Genomic DNA, 19,951 nt, shown 5'->3' with positions numbered 1-19,951 from the left:
CTATAACCGATGCTAAAAAAAATAATCTGTCGATTATACCACCGATTCCGATTATAAAATTAAATAATGACGTAATTTTGCACATAAAGTGTTTATCGTACTTCATCGGTGCTATGCCCGGATTGATGTTATCGAATGGCCGTGAATCGACACATTTTAAATCTGTTCTCTAATCGATTGGTTCATCGAACAGAACAGCATTCTGTTATTTTAAAACGAACAATGAGGTACATACCGTCTGAGGTAATGTTCATTCCAATGAAGCAGCATTCACATGGAAGGAAGGAAGGAATGAAGGAATGAATGAATGAAGAAAGGAAGCTCATTCGATCAGTTTCAGTTATTGACTGATACAAAATGCACCGTTTCCTGCTTGTCTGGTCGTCTGAAAATCAACCTTAACACGAAATATGTAAATGCAGGAGCAGGAACAGGGATTCCCCCTCCGCTCCCCGGGTTACAAAGGAATTCCATTCCGAACAATTATTTATTAATTAAATTAATCGATCACTTGTTCAATCAGTTTTAAAATTTCTAAATTTAAGATAATTTTTTTTATCAGTGCACGAGTGTAGGTAGGTACGTACTCACCTGGTGATTTCAAAAGGTTAGCATAAGAAGAACCGAAACAAGGACAATTCGGTGTCCATGGAACTTGTATCAGAGGTACCACAGGTAACGCCAGCAACGCTCGATATGGGGCTCTTTATGGCCCCGTTCAAATCACAAATGGAGTTGATGAGGGAATGAGCAGCGAAATGCAAGTGATGGGCACTAGAATGGACACGAGTGGGGAAATCAATTGTGAGATGGGTGAAGCGATGCGCAAGGACATGGCGCCTGTTCGGGAAAACTTGAAGAAGAGAGAGGAGAGAGATGGGGAACGTGAAGGGGGTGGAAAGACTCATACAGGGGGTAGAAGGACTAGCGATAGGGCAAAAAATGAATGAAACACACAGATTAAGGAAAATACCGACACAATAAAATAATTTAAAAAAAATACACAGGGGGAAACCAAGGGGCAACTGGGAGCCATAAAGAGGGAGTGAAGAGGCGCACCGGGAAATAACGAGGGTAACAGAGGAGGAAGAAGAGATTAAAAACGAAGTAATTGTTATTTAAATACCGAGGAATAAATAGAGCTCTATGTGTTTGGTCACGTGTTTTGGGAGCGTCATGCACCTTAGGATCACGTGAGATTGCGCGAGATCACGTCACAGTATATGGTTTAACGAATGAAGCAATAATTTTACCAAATGCATTTAAAATGTTCCTCATTTTGCCCGGGAAGCCAGAATACTGTGAGGCCACCTTCGAAATGTGAAAATAATAAATTTAACGGACACTTTGATGCACGCCTGCAACGTGTGACGTCAAGACGTACGTATGTCGTCAAGACGTAGTCTGCCAGGAAGCCACGAAGAGCCATCGCGTTTCGCATTGTACAGGAAGAACCATCACGTTTTTCTTTGTACCTGCAGCTGTTTCTAAAGCAAAAGGTACAACGTTGTTTTCTTCAATTTGTCTATTGAAATGCACTCTAAACAAGGGTGAACGCTACTCAAGGTTTGGGGGTTGTATAGAGTACAGTACAACTTTAATCGGTCATCGACATCGGAGCTATACACTGATTGTAATCTGCTGGTACAGATTACCGAAAAATAGCCGATATCAGCTTGTTCTGCCTACCGTTCTGATTGATATCGGCACAGCACTAACACATATACATACATATTATTATATCTATATTATAATAGCCGTAGATGATTCTGTTGGGTGTCTGTCCGGGGTGTGGCTTACTCGGTTTACTTACTTACTTACTTACACACTTACTTACTTACTTACGTCTTACTTACTTACTTACGGTACTTACTTACTTACGGTACTTACTTACTTACTGTTTGCAGAGTAGCTCCACCCATAGCTCCACCCATTCTGGGAGTGCCTTCATATAATTATAAACAAATATCCACCATTTTATTAACTCGCATAGCTTTGAGTCCTGTTTTGTAGGCCCGTGGTGTCTTGCTCTCTCCCAGTTTTATTTCAAATCAAATTCGATATATCATTTCATTTTTCACAGTCGCTAACATAGTTTTAGACTCGGTTGAAAAAAAACGGGAAGAAAATACAATGAAAGTTGCCGTTTATAGAACGAAATGAATTCTCAAAGGCCTGTAACTTCAACTTCAAGGCCATTGAGTCTCTCTCACGCCTTTATCTCCAATCTAACTCACCATATGATTTCATTTTTATCGATGGTTTTACTTTTAGACTCGGTGTCAGCAATAATTGAGAACAATCCACACACGCGGGAAAATGCAGAGATATATTTTTTAAAATCGCGTCATGATGTATCATACACCGCCCAACATGACACCGACGGCAATGTGTCGATATACATATATTAAAAATTCGCTTTTGCTTTTCCGTTAAGATATATTACTTTTTCGTTTGATGACAGTCGTCACAAAAACGTCAACAATGATGCCGACATATATTTCTTCGTTTTTATTTCATTCAACATTAGCCGGAAGTAAAATGTGTTTCAGGAAATTACCGAGAGATATTTCTTCGTTGTGTGTGTGTGTGTGTGTGTGTGTGTGTGTGTGTGTGTGTGTGTGTGTGTGTGTGTGTGTGTGTGTGTGTGTGCGTGCGTGCGTGCGTGCGTGCGCGCGTGCGTGCGTGCGTGCGCGCGCATACACTTTAAATAGGTTTATTTGAAATCTTTAATTTTCCACAAACATTCCACACACGCGGGAAAATGCAGAGATATATTTTTTAAAAACGCGGCATGGTGTATCATACACCGCCCAACATGACACCGACGGCAATGTGTCGATATATATTTAAAATTCGCTTTTGCCTTTCCGTTAAGATATATTACTTTTTCGTTTGATGACATTTTGTGTATATGTGTATGTGCATATGTGTATGTGTGTGCATGTGTGTCGGTGTACATGTGTGTGTACACATGTGTATGTGTGTGTATATATGTGTGTATGTGTATATATGTGTGTGTCTGTATGTGTATATATGTGTGTCTGTATGTGTATATATATGTGTGTGCATGTGTGTGGGTGTACGTGTGTGTGTGTGTGTGTGTGTGTGTGTGTGTGTGTGTGTGTGTGTGTGTGTGTGTGTGTGTGTGTGTGTGTGTGTGTGTGTGTGTGTGTGTGTGTATGTGTGTGTATGTATGTATATGTGTGTATGTGTATGCATGTGTGTGTGTGTGTATGTGTATATGTGTATGTGTGTGAATGTGTGTGTATCCATATGTATATGTGTGTATGTGTATATGCATGTGTCGGTGTACATGTGTGTGTACGTGTGCGTGCATGTGTGTGTGTATATGTGTATGTGTGTTTGCGTGTGTGTGTGTGTATGTGTATATGTGTGTCGGTGTACGTGTGTGTGTATGTGTGTGTGTGTGTGTGTGTGTGTGTGTTTGTGTGGGTGTGTGAATAAGAGAGACCGAATTGTGAGATACAGAAAAGAAAAAACGAGGTGTGTGTGTGTGTGTGTGTGTGTGTGTGTGTGTGTGTGTGTGTGTGTGTGTGTGTGTGTGTGTGTGTTATTGTGAAACAGGTGCAGCATCTAACTCAATATGTCGAAATGTCACACACGTCCATGCCCGTGGGATTCCCACGGGTGACCCCACTAGTATATATATATTGCGCTCCGCGCTGCAGGAGACCGCCCGGAGGTTCGCCCCGGTGCCGACGGCGCACCACGGGCACCCGCCTACGCACGTCGCCCCGGAGCTTCGCACCGCGGAGTATATGTATGTATGTGTGTGTGTGTGTGTGTGTGTGTGTGTGTGTGTGTGTGTGTGTGTGTGTGTGTGTGTGTGTGTGTGTGTGTGTGTGTATATATATATGTGTGTGTGTATATATATGTGTGTGTGTGTGTGTCTATGTGTGTGTGTATATATATGTGTGTGTGTATATATGTGTGTGTGTGTGTGTGTGTGTGTGTGTGTGTGTGTGTGTGTGTGTGTGTGTATATATGTGTGTATGTATGTATGTATGTATGTGTGTGTGTATATATGTGTGTGTGGCGGACACAAAAGCCCACTGGCGTGGTGACATCATTCCACGCACCAAGTGGGCAGTGGCCACGCCCGAGGGGTAGGCGTGGCCTCATGATATACACCGGGCGACCAGCCCGGAGCAGTTCAGTGTTACAGTGTGCTCTCACAATAAAGACGTTTATATGTTACCGCTTGTCCGCTTCCTCCTTGCTCACAAGCAGCGCGCGTAACGCCGCGCTTTATGTGTGTATATGTAGGGAGCTATTATGCCCCTCCCCCTTTGTTATTATGCTGCTTTACCAATTACCAAGTATAACCAATTATATGTTCTGTTTTCCTTATTACTGAACTCTTTATAATACTTAAGTTCTTTCTTGTGCTTTGAGGATGTGTAATATCCTAATAAGGAGTTCTTTCCTGTGTGCTCTTAGCCTGTGTGGGCACAATCTTTCAGTTCTCCTCAGCTGGCCTTGGCTACAGTTCTTATCTCTTCATGACTTTTCCAATATCCTGAATGTTGACACTTTTATGAGTATTCATGAGTATTCACCCTCCCTTTGTTCTTTCTCAACCAAAGTTCTATACAGAAAGTTGTAAACAGGTTGCCACAGATGGCTGACCATCTCCTTATCTGAGTTAACCTATGAGTGGCCTTGATGAGCTTCCTCTAACTAACTGAACAACAGGATGGGACTATGGTGGGGGGACCGATGAGCCCATTCTGGGACCAATGAGCCCATTCTATCTCTGTATCTTGTGAGCTAACCCCACCCCTGATATTCCTTATATAAAGCAAGGTTTAATTGATTTAATTCAGAGCATCTTGCTGTACTGTTGGTCATTTCTTGTGAGTTTCAGTGCAACCTTTGCTGTCCTCAAGCTTGAGTAATCGAGTTCTAATAAATATATCCGTTGCTCCTTTTCTCTGAGTCTTTTGAGTCCCAAGTTCTAAGTCTCATTTCCGACAACTGGTGGCAGCGGTGGGATCAGTCTGTGCAGTCCGGGACGCGGTCCCAGGCAAGTGAGTGGTGAGACCAGCTAGCAATTGATCCGGGTCAGGTGAGCTGTGGGTTTTCTTTTGTTTTTTCCTTTATAGCCTGGGGGTCAGTCCAAATTGTAACCCACTCTCTTGCTCGGATGCCGTTTGTTCCGTTCCCTGCTCATACCTGATCCACGAACCTAAATTTAAATACGGACCGCTTGGGTCCCGGAGCAACTGACTGTTTATGGACTCGTCAGGGTAACGTTACGTAAGGGGGGTGCCCACGTTGGGCGCCCGAGGTTAAGGGGTAATAGATCTCTGGGTTGTGAGGGTAAGGATAAGGGCGGTGTCCCGATCCGAGGCCTACCCGGGAGACGTCGGAATTATGAGTAAGATTAGAAGTATTATAAGGGCGTAGGACGCCAGGAGAGTACAGTAAGGGTAGGTTAGAAGGCCGTACTTCGCGAGGCGGGCGAACCTCACGGGTACAAGGCTACGGGTCTCTCAGAGTTAGGTAGAAGGCCGTACTTCGCGAGGCGGGCGAACCTCACGGGTACACAAGGCTACGAGCCTTTCAGAGTTAGGTAGAACGCGAGGCGGACGAACCTCACGAGTACAAGGCTACGTCGGTAAACTAAATTTTCCTAGGATGGGGAACTGGATGGGTAATAAGACTGTAAAGGCAGGTGAACCTCTTAGAAATACCCCAGCATTTTTCATGTTTCGGAGGTATGGCTATGATGCTGCGAGACCAGGGAAGTCATGGGTTGCGCTGACTAAGGATCTAGGTGAACCGTGGCCCAAAGGAGGGTCTTTTGCGCTGGAAAAATTGGACGTGTTGTATGGGGCATTAGAAAAGTTAGAACAGGACACGAAACACTTCCCACCTGACTATTGGAAAGTCTTTGGTTGATGGAAGGAAGAAGCGATGAAGTGACAGGCAAGATCGAAACAGGCCAGCCTGGCCGGTGAGGTATTAAAACTCAAGGGCCTGAGGAAACAGGTGAATAAAATGCAGGATGAAGCGGTTAAGGAAATAGAGAGGCAGGCTAACGAGCGACTGATGCCGCTCGTTGAAAGTCAAGTCCCCGTGGGAGGGTCAGGCAGATACCAAACCCCTACCCTCCCAGCCCTGAGCTCTGTCCCGGGGTTCCAGGCAACACCACCCTCCCTGCCCCACCCTTTTCACCCCAACTCACCCTTTCCACCCCGGTCTAAGAATCCCCTTTCTTTTGAATGATTGAGACATAAGGCGTTGTACACGACCCACTCCGGTCGTTGTGCTGTGAATTTTTGCGACTGTTCACACGGCTGAATGTGCGCAGTGGTTTGAAATGCGAGCTGGCTTGTCAGTCACGTGGTATGGAGAATGTATAGGGAAACGCATGATTTAAAATGCGTTGCCTAGGTTGGCAGGGGAGTGGCTGTTGGAGGTGCATGGTTGGAGTCGATCCGGTGTTCGCGCGACGTCTGAGAGACTCATTGGTATATGAATGAATGAATAAATGTATATATGGATGTCTGTCATTGAAGTATGTATTTGTGTCCATTGTGTGTGCCATGTGTCATTGACGCATGAAAGGGTTTCTTGTATTGATTGGTATTGGCTACTTGTGCGGTATGTATGGATGTGTGAGGTGTATTAGGCATGAATGACGTGGGAAAATAGTAAAGAAAATCTTGCTGAAATTAAACTATTGTGAGTTTTAAAAGGTTGCATAGAAAGCTTAGAAATAGTTAAGGGGGCGTAGAAACACTTACTCGGATATTTTCTCCAACCTGACGGTGTTGGAGAGTAGGTTGGAGGTTTTTGTATTTCTCCTGTGGCCTGTGATCCGACTGACAAGGTCCCAATGTATGATGTCATGGAGGAAAGACGTGTCTGCCTGTTTGTCTGATCGTAAGTCTGTGGTGTGATTTCACGGAGGGCCAAGGTTTAATCCAGTAAATGGGAGTTTTATGTTGTGGCAAGTGTGCGAGGGGGCACATCGGAGCACGCGAGTGGGGGTATTTGCGGGAGTGCACACCCGTGGTGAGTGTTACAGGGAAAGACATATGGGAACTTTTTATTTTCAATAAACAGACTAGGTTATTTTCTTGTTTATTTGTTTATTTACGAAAAATAAATAAATAACAGGGGGAGGTAGGTTAATGGTGGTTTGTTATTGTGAAGCTGCACATGGCTTGACAGGACATGGGAGCCAATGAGCTGTGTAATGAGAAAGATTAAAATTATGTCATGGTGTGAAATGCCGTAGAGGTGTGAAATACACACCTTTGGCCTGGAGGGGAGTTCTTTTGGTAACTTACTTCCATGATTTACGTTCCATTGGAAGGGGAATAGGAAAATATGGGAATAATATGGAACAAATCGACAAGACAAATTGGGGTACAAACTCACCATGGAAGGAGAATGGAGGTTATAGTTTCATTGTTGTGTCTGTCTGGCTGTCTAGCAGGCCATGGAGTTATATTTCTGAAACATGGATTTCGACAGTAAAGACAGGTGTGTACCCTGAGAAAATTGTGGGTTGTGGAGTGGGCACTTTTGATGGGCAATGGGGGACAGATGTTGTGTGCAACAAAGGTAAATAGATTGGATTTTGGCAAGGTTGAGTGAGATATGTGGTTGGATGGGGTGTGAAGGCGAGTTATGGCAGCTCCAGGGAGCACTCCTGGTGTTGGGTCTCATATAATTATGGTTAAAGTACATGTGCAGACAAAGGTGTGCTTCGGTTTGTATTACTGGCAGAGAAAAGACAACAAAGTGGCAAAGGTTACAGTTCCACAGAAGGAGAGCGAACAAGGAAAGTGGCTGGGCTGTTGATAAAACCGCTGGGTTTTATGTTGATTTAAGTTGTTGTGGATTTATGTTCAATTTTAATTTTAATTCCTATAGTCTAGTGCATATGGGACGGGGAAAATGGGAGATGACGTCAGTGTGCTCCGAGTATTGTAGTGATGGGGGAGCGCAATAATATAAGGGGTGACTGCAAAGCGCATGTTTCAGAAGGGAGTAGTTAGATCAAATGACGCTGTGTGTGTGTGTAGAAGAGTATTGTCTATTGAGCAGAGTATTGTGAGTGGGGGTGAGTGCATTGTATTGAATGAAGAAGCCTGGAGTCAGTGTGTGGGCACAGGTGTGCAAACCCAGGTGTATGGAGAATGGTTGTGTGAAATAACTTGTATGGAATGGATGGCTCGCTCGCTGACAGCTACAATCCATGTGGATTGTGACCGACGCTAACATTTCTATGAATGTATAAATGGAAAATAGTTATTTAAATAGATATTGTGTCATGACACAAAAGGTTGAACGTGCGATTCCAGGAATGAGCAAGTATTTTTGATATAAGCTGATGTTTCAAGTGACGATTTGAAATGTTGGAAGCTTAGATCAATCTTAAAGATACAAGCTTTTCATCTGTGAGCCGGAAGTCGACCATTTGTTTAATTTTAGATACTATACCTAATATTTACATGTAAATGCATGACTGGTCTGGATTTGGACTGCCCTGTGAGTTTTTGGGAAAACGGTATGTGTAGCTGGATTAAGTTTGAGTGGTTGTTTCATATACTCTGGGTACATGTGACTTAAAGGATGAATTGGACTTGCTGTGAACAGTGTAGATGCAAGAAGAGATAGACCGGGACACAATGAGCTGCTAGGTGAGCCATTGAGGTGGATTAAATGTTTTGTTGTTGTTTTTGGAAGTTCGTTGTTGCATTGCCAAAGGTTTCTGTGTAGTGTGGTATCTGTTGAAAGTGGATCACCTGTTGTCTTGTGTGGCGTGAGCAGGGATGTATGTAACTGCCTGGGTTCAGGAAAATAACTTCAGTTGCAATTTGGTTTAAATTAAAGGTTAACGTTAGCTGGAAATTGGACAAAGTCAAAAGTTTGACCAAAACCAAAAGTGGTGGTTGGACCAAAAGTCCAAAGTGGAAATTGTCAAAAGTGCTTTAAAAAGCTACGTCCAATTTCATTTTGCCATTTGTAGAAGAAAATTCACTGCATTTAACATGCGTTTCCTTTAAACGGGCTTGGTCGGGCCAGCGTACATTTCAGCCAAAGTCTTATCTGGTTCACTCCCACACCAGGCCCGACTCGTGCTGCGACCTTGGTTGAACTGTCGGTTTAATTTGCACAGGAAATGAAATAAGGGGATTATAATGGAAGAAAGTGAACATTTGTGGATCTGAGGACAAGCTGGTTTGAATGTGTACCTGGGGTTTTCTGTGTGTCACAGTGTCTGTGTCTGTCTGTCTGTCACACTGGACTCTTGGATGGGTTTTCATGAGACGAATTTCAGACAAAACCCTCTTTGTTATTTCAGAATTGATCTGCACCCCACCTCACTGTGAAATGGACAGGTTGTGTGTGTGTCTCAGAGGTTTATGGACAACGGGGAGTGGCTGGTGCGAAGGGAGTGGTTGGGAAAGATGGACCCCCTTCACGAATACCCGTGGATAGTAGTTTAAAATAGGTAGAGGGTACAGGTAAATTGTGGTGGATATGGGCTGTGGTGCGCGTGGTAGAATTGGGAGGGCTACTCCAAAGCATTTTGCTTCCCCGCGCTATTGCGGTGATCAAATGTCGCGGCCATCAAAGGGCGGACACTGACGTTGCTCGGGGCAATGCAAGGGCGGACGAGACGGCAGGAAAAGCCGCCAACCAAAGGATGGACAGGTACGATAGTAAAGTAGATATTGACCGCCTTGGCAATAGTCCTTGGAATCGTGGTTTGTTGTGTACTAATCGAGGCTTTAGTCCTTGCGTGTGTGAGAAAGTTTACCACAGGATGGACACTGAAGACGACACCAGAAAAGGCCATGGTGATGACCGACAAGCTGACCGTGGGTCCAGATGACACTCCGGCCGTCGACGTGACTGCAGATCGCGGATCCTGGAACGACGACCCGAACGAGTCACTGGGCCGCGACAATGAGATCTCCGCTTCCGAAGATTGTTCTTCCATTGTTGATATTACTGATAATAATGTCGATTACACATTTGCGGACCTCGAAGCATTTCAGGCCGCCAGGAGGCCGATTCCTCTGGGCCCCAACGCGTCGCATGCAGACGTCAACGAGTTCCTAAGGGACTCCTCTCATTTCTTCTCGATGTGTACGGCTATGACTGTTGCTGGCTGCCTACGCCGCAAGCCTACGCCACCTGAGAATAATGTTACTGATGATGTTACTAATGATGATGTGGGCCACTTGCAAGGGTCCCCGACTGATGATTATGTCTCAATGCAGGCTTTGCCTCTTTATGTTTCACGAGCCCACCTTTATGTCTCACAAGCTCACAGTGAGTCAAACGTCACTGACCCAGTCCGGGATTTGGACCCAACTGCACACCCAAGCCTGGATGGTGAGGAACTCGATCATGAAGATACTCCGAGTTCCGAATCTGATTGTTTTGGAGATACGCCCGTGAATAACAGCGCTGCAAGCAGCATCGCCTCGGACGATCTCGACTTTGACCCAAAGGAAGTTGCTCTCCCTCCTTTGGACCGTTTTGCATTGTTTTATGGCCATAGGTTTGAGCCACCTGATACTGACGATGTTGTGTCTTCCCCAGATCACCAGCATGTAAGGGACCTCATGAACATGAATATCGATTGAGCGCTGACGATTTCCAAGGATTTCTCCTGGGGAAGCCTGGGCGAGCTCCAGTCGGGGAGGAGTCCGGCCGCACCTCTGTGGACCAAGGGTGGGTCAGGAGATCTTCCTGGGTGTGGACCCCGGTGGAACCAGAGGTCTTCGTTGGGGATCTGACACGCTATTCGATCTTCATGTCTCTACGGTCTCACCTCATACACCCATCTACACCCGACTTACATCATACATCCACTAACACCCACTTGCACCCAGACGCCCACGGATCTTCCTGCTGAGTGCGCTGTGCGGTACGGGGTACGAGACATGCTCACTGGGAGGCATCCGTGTGGTATGTTTAGTGAATCTTTTACACTGTCCGTTTTGCCTCACTTGGAGGTTTTTCCTTTATGCCATTTGTTCACCCTGCTTCTACGGCCTTACAGTGCATACTCACATACAGACGCGAATCATCCTACTGGGTACTGTGTGGTGCTTTGCGTGCGGGACATGCTCACCGGCTGCCTTCGCGTGATATGTTGAATGGCTTTTCTGATTTGATTCATTTCTGCTTTGTTTTGAAATAAAGGCCTTTGATTGGCTCATAGATAACTTTGTATCTTAGATCCAAAAGGGCGGTATGTAGGGAGCTATTATGCCCCTCCCCCTTTGTTATTATGCTGCTTTACCAATTACCAAGTATAACCAATTATATGTTCTGTTTTCCTTATTACTGAACTCTTTATAATACTTAAGTTCTTTCTTGTGCTTTGAGGATGTGTAATATCCTAATAAGGAGTTCTTTCCTGTGTGCTCTTAGCCTGTGTGGGCACAATCTTTCAGTTCTCCTCAGCTGGCCTTGGCTACAGTTCTTATCTCTTCATGACTTTTCCAATATCCTGAATGTTGACACTTTTATGAGTATTCATGAGTATTCACCCTCCCTTTGTTCTTTCTCAACCAAAGTTCTATACAGAAAGTTGTAAACAGGTTGCCACAGATGGCTGACCATCTCCTTATCTGAGTTAACCTATGAGTGGCCTTGATGAGCTTCCTCTAACTAACTGAACAACAGGATGGGACTATGGTGGGGGGACCGATGAGCCCATTCTGGGACCAATGAGCCCATTCTATCTCTGTATCTTGTGAGCTAACCCCACCCCTGATATTCCTTATATAAAGCAAGGTTTAATTGATTTAATTCAGAGCATCTTGCTGTACTGTTGGTCATTTCTTGTGAGTTTCAGTGCAACCTTTGCTGTCCTCAAGCTTGAGTAATCGAGTTCTAATAAATATATCCGTTGCTCCTTTTCTCTGAGTCTTTTGAGTCCCAAGTTCTAAGTCTCATTTCCGACATATATATGTGTGTGTATATATGTGTGTATGTGTGTGTGTGTGTGTGTGTGTGTGTGTGTGTATGTGTGTATGTGTGTATGTATGTATGTATGTATGTATGTATGTATGGCTCTATTAACATGGAGCACCCACGGATGACTAATCGAGCTTACTTTGAGGCGACGATCGAATACGGACTTCACTATATATGCGCGGGGACAAAAAAGGAAGAAAGAGGAAGAAGACGCGGCAACCTTTTACCTGACACGATCTCGCCGGGCAGTCTTCAACCTGCAGGAAATTAAACTCACGAACGAAAACGGAATTCATTGTACAAAAAGAAACGATTTATTGTACGGAACCCGAGAACAATGGACGCACCGGTAAAGAAATGTCCTAAGTTGGGATCCCACACACCTCACTTCAAAAACAAGCACAAGGGAAGAGTTAAATTAAAGGAACCGTTGTGTTTTGTGTGGTGCGAGCTTATCTTTGTCTGCAGTGTCAGGGATCGTCAGGGATTGTCGGCTCCAAGCGCACAAGCCTGCCGCGGCTCCGATGTTGGTGGGAAGTAGGCCTCGATGCACCCTTGTTCGCGCGCTGCTAGGCCAACGTACTGCGCTGCGCGGCAAGCCTTGTTTGCACGCTCGGTCCCGTACGCGAATGCAGGCAAGGAGGACTGTCAGCGCTCCACCCTCTGTCGTCACCCAACAAGCAAAGGTCCAAACGGGAAGAGGTCCAATGCAAGGAAAGAAGGAAATAGGAAGAGTGCGTCCAGGGCAAGCAGGAGCTCCAAGCGCAAGAGACAATCCAAACGAGAGGGCAGAGGGAGAGCGAAAATGTCGGTCCACGACCATCTGCTTTCGCATCCAACACAAGAGAGAAAATGTCGGCTTCTCTCCACTTTTATTGATCCCCCTTGGCCAATCAGCTGGCTCCGTATTGTCCCTGGGCTTCAGCTGCGTGCCGATTGGCCCTCCCTTCCAGTGATGTGATCTGCCCATCAAACCATTGGTGTCAATCCATCGCAAGGTGGGCATGGCCTCAGCCTGCCTGAGCAATGTTTGTCTTCAAGTCGGGATAATGCGTGGGCGCTTCCTGTCTGTTCTTCCGGTCAGGTTTTATTATTATTATTCTTTGCTATGTGCAGTGCTTTTAATGGTGGGATTCCTAACTAGTGTCTATGTGCGTTGCCATAAGGGACAATGATGAATGATCACAGGTTTGACACACCGGGGAATTAGCATAAACCCTCTTCTATCTAACACAACGATCATCCTTGTATGATCACTAAGATACACTTAATCCGACAAACCACCCAAACAAAATTACAGGTGAGATTCCCTATCACGACAGTCGAAGCACTTACCTATGCAGATCTACCTGGATCTATATATGCCCTACCCCAAAATTCATACAAATACATTACCGGTAAAAAGTCTTTCAAAATCAAAAGTCCAAAATCCACAATCTTTCACATAACAATACACTACCGGTCATAACAATACACTACCAATACACTACCATCACTGCAACACTCCACCGATCTGGGCTTTATGGCAGTGTGGCCAGACGGAAGCCTCTCCTCAGTGAAAGACACATGAAAGCCCACTTGAAGTTTGCTAAAAAGAACCTAAAGGACTCTCAGACTGTGAGAAACAAGATTCTGTGGTCTGATGAAACCAAGATTGATTTGTTTGGCTTCCGTCTGCACATGCACTAGTGTCGTTGTATGGAGGATCTGAGGAGGAAGGATTGGACACCTTACGGTACAAGCGGTTTTGTGAGAAGGTCACCAAGAATGCTTCACATGTAGAGCCACAGACCCTGCCACCCACCTCCGCAGCTGCAAGATACCACAGCCTTCGTGTGTACCACCAAATACAGCAGTGGAAAGGGATCGATCTAAATCCACTGGAGTGGGGATGGCACATAGTAGATGGACATTGCCTACCAATACTGACAGATCAGGCCGCAGCACCATCAGCACTCCTGGACGTCATCTGCTGCAACTGTAAAAAGGACTGCAATACACGAAGATGTACTTGTAGAAAATATGGTCTCACATGCAGTGCTGTGTGCAGGGAATGTCATGGTACAAGTTGTACCAATGCAGAACTGCCAGATTTCACAGAGGAGGATGACAAAACTGTTTAATCGTTTGAGTTGGACGTTCCAGCATTTTGTATACCTACAGCAATCACTACAGCAATTTTCACGAGCTGAACATCTTTATATAAGCATAGTATGGTGATTTTGTAATGAAACTCGTGTATCTGTCACCAATAGACAGAGCATCATTCGTTATATGAGAGAAATCCTGCAGATTGGTGGCCATATTGGATTATGCAAATTAGACATATTTCCCATGTTGGGATTGCTTGGGGCTTTTAGTATGTTGTTCTGGGGACGTTGTAGAAATGCATTGTGGTGAAATAATTTCTGTTGCAATTTGTTCCAAGTGAAACCTTATTTTGCCTGGACTATTAGTAAATGTAAGCGTAGTCTCCTTTCCTGTGTTAGTTTTGCGTTGAGCAGGCCAGTGAGTAGGCCTCAATTGGGCTAGGATGCCATGTGCTCGGCCTGGAACAAGTCTGGCAAGGCCAAAGGGAGGAGCTGCAGGTGGAGTGGCCGGTAAGCCGCGAACCACCAATCAGAGCTTGAGGGGAGTGGCTCACCATGGCCACGAGAGGAGGGGCATGGAACATTCGGGTAAGGCCACGTAGGGGCCATATAAAACCCTGCCCCAAGCCCCACCGCAGCAGACGAGTCAGAGCCAGCGAGAGCCAGAGAGCGTAAGTCGGAGATGGTGAGAGAGAGACAAGTCGGGGCCCCTGGGAGAGTCAGAGCGAGTTGGAGTCAGAATCGACAGAATGCGTCAGAGTCGCCCAGCCCCTGAACGAGTCGGAGTGCTTGAATTGAATTGCTTGTTATAGCCTCTCTGTACATGAACATTCCCCGTGCCCTGCGCTCTGTGGCTGTATTCATCGCGCTTGTGGAGATGAACCATCCCGGAGCCACCTACGTCGACGATCCTCCTACCTGGGCTCCGGCTCCCTGATACGTGCCGTGAACACCAGAGGGCCACACCAGGCGAGCTGTCCCGGAGCGACCGACGGCAAGGCGCGTTTGGCGCGCGAACTTCATTCCTTCTTTTTCCCCGCGTGAGTGAGTGGGCCCTTTGTCTGGGATTAAGTTAAGACTGCTTAAGTGCCTGCTCTGTGTCTCTTCACCTGTATAGTTATAAATAAACCCTGTTTGTCCTCTTATTTGATCGTTCCCGTCATTTCACAATTGGCTTAGCATCGCACGAACAGAACCGCTCGCATCGGGTTCAATAAAAGCTAACGGCACGAGTCACATGATACGCACACCGCTCGGGCGTACTCAATTAGCGTGGCTTGTGCGAGGTCTGGTCCACGTTTCCGTGGCAGCGTGGGTGTCAAAGGTACGTGCGGCATCGACCCGATACCCTTTTCCACGCTCGCTGCGGGAGTGGCGACTCGGCCTCGTGGACACGAAGACCCGAGGGGGAAAAGGGGTTTAACCCCCCCCCCCCCTCTGTACGTCAACGGGCTTCGGGAGATCCGCAACAATATATATATATATATATATTGTTGCGGATATGGGATTTGGATCCATCCATATCCGCTTGTAAATATTCCCCTATTTCCCCAATACTTCCCAACTATCCCCAATCCCCCATTCCCTAGTCCCATTTTCTGTAAACAACACTCTGTAGACCCGACCTTCCCCCTATTTCCCCCATTAAATGTCGCATCCAGGTCCACCGCATCTCACGTAGACAACTATAGGACATCTTGCTAGTTATTCTTAGTCTATGTCAGTTAAGGACTCGTTTCCATTAATTCTGACTCTTCGTTGCACCAGAATGTGATTGTATGGCACCGTTAGAAAGTTTAGGACCTCCCAATACCTCCCCGCAGCTCTTCCTCATGGTACAACAACAACAACAACAACAGCGGCGGCGGCGCGGGGAGTGTGCGTCCTCACTCCGGCTTGGTTAGCCGCCATTGAACATGTGCTCCGACGGGGTTACCACGCAGGGGCTCGCTGTCCGCTCCTCGTCAAGGGCGGAGCCCGGTAACCCCCCGCACCCAATGGAAGCGGCGGACCGATTCCATCTGGGGCGGAGACAACGGGCCGAGGGCGTGTCACTCCCCGCTGAGCATGCGCAGAAAGAGGGAGGTGACGTCAGATGCGCCTCAGCTTGGAGAGAGAAGGACGCCACCTCCGAGCGCGACAATACCTCCCCGCATCTCTGGACCGGACCGTGTTGATTCTGCCCCTGAGCCAAGGTGCACCTTGTGCTATCGACTGCCTGCCCTTCCTTGCCATCAATCCCTGTGTAAGTCAGTCTTGTCCCGTTTGTCTGTGGTCTGTCGGGGATAAGATAAGACTGTGTCTAAGTGCCCATCTTTTCTGTGCTTTACCTCTTACCGTGTAATCTACCCGTTTCTGCATCACCAATTATAACCTCCTCCGGAGGTCTTGAGAACTGTACCCCTTGTGTCGTTGCATTTATCCCAGCCGTTGTGTCCTTTCCTCCATTGATTTAGCGTAGCGCGATTCGGCCAACGTTCGAGTGTAATCGGGTAAACTGTGCGAACACGGCGGCCATTCCGCTCGGTCAAGCAACATCTAAGTCGTGTCCGTAACAATATATATATATATATATATATATATATATATATATATATATATATATATATATATATATATATATATATATATATATATATATATACACATACATACACATGACTACTGTCTACTACCACCTCTTTTCTGGTCTTGCACTCTGCTCTTTCCATGCTCTGCCCTCCTCCCACCCCACCAGATTCCCACATGGTGCATGTGGTCTGCCATCAACCACTTCTGGTGTAACTTCCAAAATCCAGAATCACTGCTCACCTTCACTCTTTCATTGCTCTTTTACCCCCACCTATGGAATAAGCTTCCACATTCTCTTCAATCTAATTCTTCTGTCCAGGTCTTCAAGACGGCTGTTCACCACTTTCTCATACCAACCCCCTTCCAAAACCATAATATTCTCTTCTTCCACTGTTAACCCTCACAAAGGCAACATCTTTCCAAATTTCCAGTTTTTCTTTCCTAAGAGGCATGCACCCTGTGGGAAATTTGCAGTTTTTCCTTTCTTTACCATCTTGTCACCTCATTGTTCCCCAAATCCTTTATTTTTCCAAATCCGAAATCCCCCTCTATTTTTCCCCTCCTCCCTGCTGTTGTTGTCCCTTCCCTCTTTTTATCCTGTTCCTTTTGTTCCGTTACATCCTGATCTGTTCTATGTTCTAACTCCACCACAATCCTCGAATTTGTACACAAAAAGTGTGTTCCTGCAGCAGAGATACCTTTGTGAAGGTTCACAGACATAGCTTTGTGATCTTTGTGAATTTCTTATTTGTCGTTATGATTTTCTCGAATAAAGAGCCCGCGTTAACTTGGAACGACCCTCGTACATTGTGTTTTATTGGACATGATGTCGAACCCACTAAATGGGAGATAGAAAGAGGTAATTTTACGGTAATTAAAAACGTTTGAGTGTCCAATTCACAGCCGACATAAAGGTTATGATGTCACAAAAGGTGACACCGTCAGCCTACAAACTGACATCATGGCCCACTTTGCCAGAAAACTGAAAAGATGATGATTCTCGAATGTCGCAATACCAAAGGTTATGACACCAAAATATTCCAGCCATACAATAGGAAGGAAAAACACCCCAAAAATATCCAAACATGCTTTACCGCAGAATCCCCTACTAAGCACCGTGTTTCATATACAAACATGTTTTAACCCCAAACATACAAACATGATGTCTGCAGAGAACGCTGACGTTTGTTACAGTCTCTGCTGTTTGATTTGTTAATTTTGGCCGGTTGTGCAAGTTTTATGCAAGAGGCATTTATTTATTTATTTTTATTTGGTCACAGTGAGTAAACCACGTGTTAATGTCCTCTCCGCCATGGTCGAGCTGTTCTTTCCATAGAACAAGACATGACCTCGGTGCACTTTTTTGTCCATCCCCTTGAGTTTTACGCACATCTGAGATAACAAGGAAATGTAATATGACGTCATTATTTACCTTGAAGCAGGAAATCCATACAAAACATGAGGATTCTCCTGCTTGTTGCTCCGATCTAGTGCTCAGCTCGTGATGCTGGGATCCCAAGTTCACATCCCATATACCGTGTCGACTCGTGCGTTGTTCAATCAATTATTTTTGTACTTAATGGTAAAATTACAATGATGTGTCCTTGTCCTTCATTGTTGTGGAACTCCTGTGTGAGTCTTCTATCCCGATGCAATAAATAAATCCCACACACGGTGACCGGATTATCTGTTTCATGTTTATAAAAACTACACGTCAAGGCATTCAGGGTTATTAACAAGTAAACAAATAAAAATAAAATTTAAAAGCCAAAAAAAAAAAAAAAACCCATCTACAAAGTACGTCCTTTGTTTTGCTCCGAAACTCGTCATGATGGCAGCTTTTGATGGCGCCTTCTACTTCCAACGCTTCAGGGACACAAATTGTGTCCACAAAGCTCATTTTCATTTGACGTCATCATTATATTTCTCACATTGGAATTCCCATTTAATTAAAACGGTACATTTAAGTTTGTTTGATGATTATAAAATACAAACGAGATCATTTTACCTTCTCACCAATCATGTGGATTGTGACCATGTCGAGGCCATTATTTATTATTCATCGTCAATCAATGTCTTTATCATGTTCGTTATGTGTTGTCGACATCTCGAAGGTTTTTAAAGACCGTCACGTGTGTCCAGCTTTAGCTCTTCTTAGTAAATGCAGAAACAGATACTGTACACGTCACATATCTACCCACCTGCAGCATCCCCAAACCTTCTTACCCACCGTTCCCATGTCATTAGAGCCCCACGTAAGCTTCACCTGCTCCAGAGCTTGAGGGTCCAGGTGTTCCTGCTGGTCCGGTGCCATGAACTGCAGCTTCTTCGGACTTCGTTCCTCCATCTTTGCGCTCAACAAGTCTCAGTGTCTGCCTCGGCGCGCGGCTCTTTCAAGATACGAGCTGATGGAGGGCGGGACGCACAGGATGGTGAGCTGTGTGGGACTACATTAATGGTAGGGAGGGGGACACGGGGAGGGACAATGCAGAAATGCCTGGAATACAGCCATTTGGCAGAAATGCGTTCTCGTGTTGCCAAGGAGACCACGATCACGACTAGGGATCTGAGAGTCGCAGGATGCGAAATGAAGAATCCCCGGTTTACACTGTAAAACATACACTGTGCTGCCACCGTTGAGCAAATTCACGTGAGCACACACACTCTGTGATTACATTGTTTATATACAAGAAAATGTCGATACCACACAGGAGACAAACTGGATATAACACATAAATGAACAAGAAGACGTCATGCGGAGCACGATACTTGCAAAATCCGCCCCCTACCCCCAAGAAAAAAAATTCCATTGATACAGCAAGTTGTCCATTTCATCAAGATTAAAACTGACAATCTTGATCAAAGCTCGGGTCAATAGGAAGAAAAGTGACGATTTTGTAAGGTTGACCTTGAGTTGACCTTTTGACCTCAAAAATAGTTAGTTTCCCTATTTAGTGACTGAATGTGCAAATGCTTAGTCAGGTTCACCATGTCAATAAATTATATTTCGTTCAAAATCATGGTAGATTAGCAAACCTATACATTTTTGGAAAGGTTATAGCATAAGGAAACTAAAAATCAATGTTTACATTTGGAGAGATACCTGTATGGCGGCCATTTTGGATTTTCAAAATGGCCACTGTAAAATACATATTTTGTTCTATTTCTGCCTCTAATTACCCTAAAAACTTTTAAAAATATACTAAACCTATATTTTCAGGGACAAGGAATCCAATGAAAGTATCAAATTAGTGCTATGGGGAATGGTAAGACACGAATCAAAGGTTTTGAATTGCAAAATACTG

At 45.2% G+C, this 19,951-nt stretch overlaps 1 protein-coding gene across 3 annotated transcripts in view; it reads right to left on the bottom strand.

The window, feature by feature from the left end:
* LOC137429576 (uncharacterized) overlaps positions 1 to 19,056 on the bottom strand; it is a 95,695-nt gene extending 76,639 nt beyond the window's left edge. For 2 of the 3 annotated variants that reach the window (XM_068119592.2, XM_068119594.2), the window contains exon 1: positions 18,913 to 19,050. In XM_068119592.2, the coding sequence (XP_067975693.2) occupies positions 18,913 to 18,993 (81 nt within the window). In that variant the 5' untranslated portion in view covers positions 18,994 to 19,050. Of the gene's footprint in view, positions 1 to 18,912 lie in introns of all 3 variants that reach the window. The other variant, XM_068119591.2, reaches the window with a different exon arrangement.
* Between the last annotated feature and the right edge of the window lie 895 nt (positions 19,057 to 19,951).

Source organism: Myxine glutinosa, chromosome 6 (assembly GCF_964187855.1).
Source record: "Myxine glutinosa chromosome 6, kmMyxGlut1.1, whole genome shotgun sequence".
Classification (NCBI taxonomy): Eukaryota; Metazoa; Chordata; class Myxini; order Myxiniformes; family Myxinidae; genus Myxine; species Myxine glutinosa.
This window is presented reverse-complemented; position numbering and strand designations above follow the sequence as displayed.